The 9,349-nt window shown below is 37.6% G+C and overlaps 1 protein-coding gene across 3 annotated transcripts; it reads right to left on the bottom strand.

The window, feature by feature from the left end:
* Position 1: 1 nt before the first annotated feature.
* Positions 2 to 7,724, bottom strand: LOC147762229 (uncharacterized). 3 transcript variants are annotated; one of them, XR_015333811.1, is made up of 5 exons: positions 7,255 to 7,655; positions 2,768 to 2,953; positions 2,246 to 2,470; positions 1,727 to 1,925; positions 2 to 1,527 (listed from the first exon to the last, which is right to left on the bottom strand). XR_015333811.1 is itself a non-coding variant. In XM_087010720.1 (5 exons), the coding sequence occupies exons 2-5, from the start codon at positions 2,845 to 2,847 to the stop codon at positions 1,437 to 1,439; spliced, it is 474 nt and encodes a 157-aa protein (XP_086866846.1). In that variant the 5' UTR covers positions 2,848 to 2,953; positions 7,255 to 7,724; the 3' UTR covers positions 2 to 1,436. The 3 variants fall into 3 exon arrangements, 2 of the variants coding, with proteins under 2 accessions (XP_086866846.1, XP_086866847.1); XM_087010720.1 differs by having other exon boundaries at positions 1,848 to 1,925; positions 7,255 to 7,724; XM_087010721.1 differs by having other exon boundaries at positions 1,848 to 1,925; positions 7,465 to 7,655.
* Positions 7,725 to 9,349: the final 1,625 nt, after the last annotated feature.

Genomic DNA, 9,349 nt, shown 5'->3' with positions numbered 1-9,349 from the left:
GGGGGGGGGGATTCAAGGAGAAAAAAATATCATATAGCTATAAACTCCTGGAAAGAATTTTGTAAGCGATATTCAACACGTAAAAACCTGGGTGACCATTTAATCAAAAATGTTGATTTTTATTGGGAAATAATATAATTTTGAGATTTCAATTGAGACTATGTTCACCCTGATCTATATAATTTAAAAGAAAGCGATTTTTCTTGTATTTCTTTTAAGACACACTTAACCTGTTTTGGTCTTAGATTTTTTTAAGACCAAGCTGTATTCTTACTATCATATATGATGTGTAAGCAGTCCATTGCTGGGCCGTTCTCTCGGTTTAATTTGTAGGTGTGACGGTGTATTAGGAATGTTTTAACGTTCAACACATTTATTCAGGATAATACTTGAGTACAACTGTTACTGTTTATCAGGAAAAGAAAAATATATTTTCATAATTAAACTGGTCAAGGCCCAATGAAAACACTCTTTGCTGAGCCAACCCCCACCACACCTTTTTGATTTCATTTTTATTTTGTTGTCATTTACACACTGCACTTTCAACTCATGCTGACGAAAAAAAAAGGTCAGTGGTCACGGAAAGGTACCAAGAATGACTGTAAGGGGGGGGGGTGGGGGGGGGTAGGATTATTGCATGCTCTTCATATATCTACTCTGCTGCTGATCTAGAAGATAATTTTGAATGTATTTCACCGCAGAGACTTGGTGAAATGTTTCCCTTCTATTTGGCACTCCTATAATGATTAGATAAGCATTACTATTGGTCATTTACCACAGGAATTATGGCAGTACGTTTATTTAGATTTAGTGACTGTTGACAAGATTTTCTTTAGGTTGTGGAAAGTGCCAGGTTTTTATGTTATTTGTTACTTAAAAAAGGAGCTTGGCCTATCCAAGTGATAAGAAAAAGTAAATATGTTCAATAATAAATTGATATTTTCTTTATAGTGTTGATTTCATGTCCCAATTGCTTTTAAGAAACTTTTAATGTTGCTGATACAGAATTAATATATTTAATAATATTTTTTCAAATCAACAAACTGTTACTTCAAATATGACAGTTCATAACTCTTATATCTGAATTTCTTCTGTATTTGATCAGTATGAATCATTCCTGTAAATTTGAAGATGTCCTTCTCTTAAATACAAAGGAATTGCAATAAACATTGAAAAATTCAGATGATGGAAATTCCTTACTGTAATATTGATCCTCTTTAAAGAGCTCATTTCTAATATCATAACAGATCAGGCACAGCTACCTGCACAGATGGTAGCTCCTCTGTGGCACTGTGAAACCTTAATTGCTCTTACAGACTGACCACCTGCAGCTGTGTAGGTTGCTCTACCTGCCGCAAATACACCTGGTCTCCCCTTCTTCCTCCCTTCAATTTTTCAAACCTGTCACTTTTACCAGGTTCATAAAAGGAGGGGAGTTATTTGTTAATCCCATAGACACAGTGACCTGTATAGTAGTAGAGCTTTTCTTCATTATCTATCTTTTTGAAGAACTCCTGAAGGATTTTTCTGAATATGCAAAGGAATCGACATTAATAATGTTATCATAAAGTAATGTCATCATCTTTCATGCAGAAATTATCTATATATTTTTAAGTACTCATTTAATATGTATCATATATTATTTTTAGAATAATTTAATATGCTGTTTTTTATCAAAGTTTACGTTCATTACGCCAAAAAATAATTTAAGACTTAATATTCTTACGGATATTGCTCAAAGAGTTGTTTTGTGTTTTTCCCAACAGCTAGACCCCTCAACATAGCAAAAAATGCTTTAACATCATCAGTTTCTGGGTTTTTTTGGAGGACGTGTTACATCCGTTTACCTCTGCAATTTTGACTCCAGATTGTAGACAAGGGCCACCACTAGTTCTCTTGTTAAACCACAGATGCCTTTGATTGGGCTACAAATAAAATGAAAATTTTAAACAATTGCCCATGTATATGACATATCAAACATAATTTATTAAAAGCCACCAGAAAAAGTCCCCCATCAACTACAGGGGCGGATCCAGAAATATTTTCTGACAGTCTTCCAAATTATCTTTGTTGATCCATCCACCATTTTTGACCGTCTTCCGACAGAAAAAATTAGATACCCCTCAATGTAAACTTAAAAATCTGACTGTCTTCCGGAAGACCCAGAAGACGGCCTAAATCCGCCCCTGAACTATCATGTGTTATGTCACACTCAGTGTATATGATGTACGTAGTCTATACCCACCAGTTAACATCAATATCCCTATAATTATACCCTGGCCATGTCTGCCAAGGAATCCACCCATCTAGTATGTAATTCAGAAAGCCATGGTTGTACTGCCTTCTTTTTGGTTCAGTGAGGCCTCTACCATCAGCAGCTCTGTGCCAGTTGAAAACTATTTTCAGGAAGGTGGCTTCATAAGTATACCCCTTCTCTTCCATGATCTTGATCATAGGTTTAGAAAATATTCTAAAAATGAAATAGGGTAAGTATTAGAAAAAAAAAAACATTTAGGTTATTCAGGAATTTAAATAGTTTATAAACAATGCATTTACAGACTATGGATAAACATCTCTGATAATTATATACATAATACCAGAGAATGAGAAGGTAGAGGAATAGGACTGGCCTCCCATGCCTATATCGATCCATCTGGATCGGTCCAACTGATCTGTCCAGTTGATAGCAATTTAGTGAGACTCCCCAAGGAGATAGATCAGTCCAAATATCTGTGGAAATGGTCCCTAGGGGCCTAATAAAACTAACCTTTCACAATCAGGCACACTCTGTTTATTTTTCCTTACAAGTGCGGAGTATGTAAGGATGGTGTCTTTGTCATGAAGCATCTCCACAAGTTTTGTGCCGTCAAAATCTCGAATTTGTCCATCTCTAAGATGTCCAGTAATTCTTTAAACACATGGCAATGATCTTCCCTCTCATGCAGCACTTCACCTATACAAAAATTATGAATGCTATTATTGCATGCTGAAGGATGAAATAACATTGACAATGAAACTTAACTTTGTGGTAGAAATATATATATATATATATATATATATATATATATATATATATATATATACCTGTATATATATATCCAGAGATATTTTCTGACAGTTGTGCCAACTGTCTTTTTGATCCATCTTCAATTTTTGACCGTCTTCCGACAGAAAAATTGGATGCTTGTCAATGTAAACTAGAAAAATTCTGATGGTCTTCCAGAAGACCCAGGAGATGGCCTCGATCCACCCCTGAATGTGTAAGAACTCTTTGTTTTGATTTAAAAAGAAAAAAGTTCTTGTTTTGAAGACTCTAAAGCTCACCAAATAAAGACTGATATCACGTCAGGGGCGAATGAAAAACCATTTACTGAGTCTTCCAAATTGTTTTTGTTGATTCATTCTCCAATTTTGACCGTCTACCATCAGAAAAAATTAAAATTAAATACCCGTCAATGTAAACTTGAAAATCTGACCGTCTTCCGGAAGACCCAGAAGAGCGCCTAAATCCGCCCCTGCATGTAACAAGACATAATTCTTACTCTTCATTTTCACAAACTTAACAAATCCTACTAATTTTTTTTTCAACTTATAAAGAATAAATGAAAATCAAATGATATATATGGGTCAAAACACGGTAACGGTGCCATGGGTGTCAAAATTTTTTTTTTGTTCATTGAAATTTAAATTTTTTACATTTTTGTAGAAAACAAATCAAATTTTCAGATAATGTAAGTTTCATTAATATAGCTCCCAGTACTTTTTCTGTGAGCCACTGGGAAACAACAGTGGTGGTTGGAAGGGTATCACGTGATACGTCAAAAGATGCGCACGCACATTATATTAATAATTATTAAAGATCATAATAATAAACAAGTCGCATTTCGATGTACTCCATGCTATAACCTTTATATAAAAATAGCAATTTTTACGAGATTACAAATTGTATCGCATTGTTTGGTTCCATTGCCTCGCTTTCAAAAATTAGAACAGGCGCTCCAAAATCGTAAAAACGAAGTTAAAAATTTTATATTGGCCGAGTTCCCCCACTGTTAAGAATATCCTCGCAGCATTATCTGCAGTTAACCTTCCTACGATTTTCAATGTATTTTGCAATATAATTTACAATCCTCCAGATGAAGCATTTTATTAATCAAGAGTGGGGGAGGTGTGAAAATCCCCATTGGGGCCACATATAACACTATAAATACAATGGGAATCCCCTTAAGGATGTAGATAACAGGGGTAGCTATCTTCTAAACCGGCCAAGATATACCAACATGTTACATATCAATAGAAAGCTTATTTCAACAGCTCTTCATTTCATATCCTTATTTTATTATGTAATCGTTACGTAATGAGATATAATGCTTAATAGGTGCATGTGCTCAACATGATCTTTACACCTTAAAAACTAGAAGTCCACTACAAATGGACATGTGTAGACAGCTTGACTCGTGAGCCCTCATAGGGATCAACAAGAATGCGCCTCAAATTAGCGATATGTGTTAAATTAGCAGAGATATCAAAATAAACTTGGTTTCCAGTTCAACGAGACCCCCTAGTATGGAAGCGTATAAGTGCCACAACACACAACAAAATCACTCAACACACAACACAATTTCAACACGACACATTTAACTTCTTGACACAACACCAAAGAAAATCGCAACACAACACATTTACTTCTCGACACAATGGAAATAGATGGCGCTTTCGGCGCGGACGTCTTGGAAAAGCCGCGAAAACCCACAACGATTCTGTAATTGTTTCCTTATTTTCTCAAGGCATTTATAATAATGTGTCACTTTGGGGTCCAGGAAAAGCGCACTTTTGAAAACATTGTACTACAGAGAAGTTTTAATATCAGATAATTTGTTGTGAATGTTGCATATTCCAGGGACGGATTCAGAGATATTTTCTGACAGTCTTCCAAATTATCTTTGTTGATCCATCCTCCATTTTTGACCGTCTTCCGACAGAAAAAAATCAGATACCCGTCAATGTAAACTTGAAAATCTGACCGTCTTCCGGAAGACCCAGAAGACGGCCTAAATCCGCCCCTGTATTCTATGATGTGTGTGTGTGTGTGTGTGTGTGTGTGTGTGTGTATTGAGGGGGGGGGGGGGGTATTATTGATGTTTACAGTATTGAAGCCGGGGGATATATTAGCTATTGACAATGGGTGCGGATTTGACAGAAAATATAAGTGGATAATTATGAAATTTTAGAAAATTTTCTTCACTTATAAACAGTAACAGGTTCATTCAAATTATCAGCTGACCTTAAAAATAGTATACCGTGAATCTTAAACAAAAAAATAAACCCAAAATTACAGAAAATAAGAATAATTAATTAAAATTAAAAGTAATAAAAATAATTTAAAAACTATAGCTAGTGTTCTAATTGTACTCAGACCGACCAATATCATATGTGACAATTTATACATTCAATACACATCTGTACTTCATTAACTAGCATATCATAGTAAATAGTAACACCGAACTTGTAATTTGACACAGAGCGCTGAAGTTAGTGTCTAGTTTCTAGTTTCCAGTTTCATTTTTCAAAAACGAACCTGGCAACCAGAAACTAGTTTAGTTTTTCAAAAACGATGCTGAGAAGCCAGAATAATTTTTGCGGAGAGAAACAGGGGTGAGCAGAGGGAGAGACAACCAGCGGTGTGCGTGTACCGCGACTAGGTAACTCTCACTGTGAAAGCCGGACAGGGTGTTACGGTCTCTCCTCGCCGTGCGCTGAGACCGAGACGGTCGCCGATCATTGCCTACGGACCCGATGCCGGGCAGGGTATTCAGGGAGTTTTGGTTTTTTCTCGCTGTGCACTGAAGACTAGATGACCGCCTCTACGAGGCACAGGCCGCCTTTACAGCGAAAACCGTGAAGGGTGTTTTGGTGGGGTTGGGGTTGGCGGAAGAGAGTGAGGAAGGGGAAGGGCCCCCAGGTTCTTCCTTTGTAGTTTGAGGTATCATTTTTAATTTTATTGAAAAAGAAAGATTCTGGCTTTTCAGAATCGTTTTTTTTTTTTAAGACACCTATTTCATTGACCGCTACCGTCTCGGTCTCAGCGCACGGCGAGAAGAGAACGTACAACACCCTTTCCAACTTCCGCAGAGAAGGTTACCTGGTCACGGTAGATTTTAAGCGCGCGTTGCCTCTACTCTGTCCACTCCTGTTTCTCCCCGTAAAAAAACTATTCTGGCTTCTTAGAATCGTTTTTGAAAAGCGACACTACTTTCTAGTTGCCGGAATCGTTTTTCGAAAAACGACACTCGTTTCTGGTTGTCAAAATCGTTTTTGAAAAACGACACTAGTTTCGGGCTGCCAGGATCGTTTTTCGAAAAACGACACTGGTTTCTCGGCATCAGAATCCTTTTCAAAAATGCAATAAAATTAAAAATTATATTTCGAACTACAAAGGGAGTCCCCGGGGGGCCCTTCCCCCTCTTCAACCTCACCCTTATTCCCCCACCCCCACTTCCCGGCTTCCGCTGTGCAGGCTGACTGTGACTGGTACAGACGGTCAACTCGGCCTCCCAGCGCGGCAAGGAAAGACTGTAACACCGTAAACACCCTAGCAAGCTTCTGCGATGAGGGTTGCCCGTACCCCGTAGGCAATAATCGGCGACCGTCTCGGTCTCAGCGCACGTCGAAGAGATACCGTAAGAACCTGCCCGGCTTTCGCGATGAGGGTTACCTAGTCGTGGTATACTTGCTGCTGCTTGCTTCTCCCTCCGTCCACCCCTGTTTCTCTCCGCAAATACGATTTTGGCTCCCCCCCCCCCCCCCTCAATTATATACACACACACACACTCAGCATAGAATATGCAACATTCAAAACAGATTATCTGATATTAAAACTTCTATGTAATAGAATGTTTTCAAAAGTGCGCTTTTCCTGGACCCCCAAAAGTGACACATTATTGTAAATGCCTTGAGAAAATAAGGAAACAATCACAGACTCGTTCTGTGGGTTTTCGCGGCTTTTCCAAGACGTCCGCGCCGAAAGCGCCATCTATTTCCGTTGTGTGGAGAAGTTAATGTGTTGTGTTGCGATTTTCTTTGGTGTTGTGTCGAGAAGTTAAATGTGTCGTGTTGAAATTGTGTTGTGTGTTGAGTGATTTTGTTGTGTGTTGTGGCACTTATACGCTTCCATACCCTAGCCTAACTAAAGCATGCCTAAGTTGAAAACGGAGCTGATGTTATGAAATCCCAGACACATACTTTCAGACAAACCTTAGATCTAACGAATGAATACCAGCTTTCATTGGTTGAGAGTTCTAATTTATTTTGACACTGGTCTAAATCGTTCTCTTGAAGCCATAAACTGAAGCGGAGAAATCAGCCTTTTAGTGCTCCCCGGAGATTCCAACGTTATATAATCAGTGAGCTGCATTGGCAAGCTGAGAAATTTAGTTATTTATACTGGTTCAGCCCTCTACTCACTGCCTATGTAACTGTCACTATGTCTTTCATCCATTTTCAACATTATTATTGAACATTTTCAACCGGAGGCCCCCTCCATGCATTGACAGCAGCCACCATGTTAGTCGTGACGTCAGCCTTCTTCACCACGTGACACCTAGGGGGAGTGCCTTTGCCCATATACGTCTCATCTATATATCTGCTTTTTAAAGCTTTAATAGATCGTCAGAATTAAGTTCACTGATAAATTCAAAATGAAAAGTATTGTTTGGCAAGTGAAAGCTCGACGTTACTCACAGAATGTGAAAGGCTTAGCAGCAATCAGGGGCGGATCCAAAGATATTTTCTGACAGTCTTCCAAATTATCTTAGCTGATCCATCCTACATTTTTGACGGTCTTCCGACAAAAAATTGATATCCGTCAATTTAAACTTGAAAATCTGACCGTCTTCCGGAAGACCCAGAAGACGGCCTAAATCCGCCCCTGGCAATCTAGTACGGGAAATATACAGCTGCACAGTGGAGCTGCCAATCAAACACATATATGGACAAGTGTGACCTAATTTAAAACTCAGACACGCTACCACAGGGGTAAATTAGCAATTAGGCTAAAATTACGGGTTTATTTGTAAACTTCCATTATTTTAAGATAGGCTGATATGTAGTTGATATTTCATCTATCTAATACTGACAAATTCAGAAAAACACCCAAATTTTGACAATTTACTGTTAATTACTACCTTAAAATGAAGGTAAAATAAATGCTTTTCTAAGGAATTCCGACGGATTTACTTTTTACAACATAAAATCAATAGAACATTTCTAATATAAACTTTCAAAAAGACACCAGAGAGCTAATGAAATAAAATCAACCAGACGGTAAAACCGGCAGGCTTTGTCAATTTCACCAACTTGTTCATTTCAAACAGCACTTTTCGCACATGCGCAGTTGTTTGAAGTTTGTGCAAAGCTCTTTATCATGAATGGTTTTATTTTTGCAAAAGTACACAACATTGACAGTATGTGTCAAAACCGGCAAAACCGGCAGGCTTTGTCAAATTTCTGTGCTTGACTAGACTTTGACCTACTTAACGGGTGCCTAAAAATTCCGCCTGCATTATTCTCGGGTCTGAGACATGTTGGTGACACTCATATGCATATATATATGTCATGATGTATCGTTTTCTGTGAGCGTAATCAGCATTTGGAATAAAGTTGGGATTCGAAGTAAATCAGCAAGGTGAGTGGTTTATTTGGAAGCATTTTACATATAAACATGGGAAAATTGTGCGAATTCTCGAAAATAAAAAATCAAGAAACAAATACAGTAGTTAAAAAACAGTAGGGATAAAAGTACTCTGCTACTCACGGACTTACGTTTATCAAATCCGCGCATTGAAGTGATATTTGGTAAATGTGAACTTTTCATACGGGAATAGATAGATAGATAGATAGATAGATAGATTTAGATAGATAGATATTTTGTGTGGGTGTTTGAGAACTTTTCAATGTTTTTATTATGATTTACTTTCAAATGTTTCTTTCCTCACTGACATTCGCAAGAGTCGTCGAAGTGTTTAAATAAGGCCACACTTTTATTTTTATGGATGACATCCTCTGGGGACCCCCAAATCGGCGCAAGCGGGCGAAAAAAAAAAAACAGTCAAAAAAAAAAAAAAAAACTGCTTAAGAAAAGTTATGTTTTCAGTACACAGCTGGAAACACTTATTTACCACAGAAACACGTATCAAACTAACAACATGTCTTTATCCATGCTCTCAAAATATTAAAGCATTGTGAATAGGGCCTACTTCGTAGAAAGGTAAAAGTCATGAATATATATATGTGCTGCATATTACCAAATCTATTTAAGGTTATTTCATGCATTCTCTTGGTATAGCAATCA

Source organism: Lingula anatina, chromosome 4, assembly GCF_051362555.1.
Source record: "Lingula anatina isolate TDL-2025a chromosome 4, LinAna3.0, whole genome shotgun sequence".
In the NCBI taxonomy this organism is placed as follows: Eukaryota; Metazoa; Brachiopoda; class Lingulata; order Lingulida; family Lingulidae; genus Lingula; species Lingula anatina.
The sequence above is the reverse complement of the archived record's forward strand: the minus strand, read 5'-3'. Positions and strand labels throughout refer to the sequence as shown.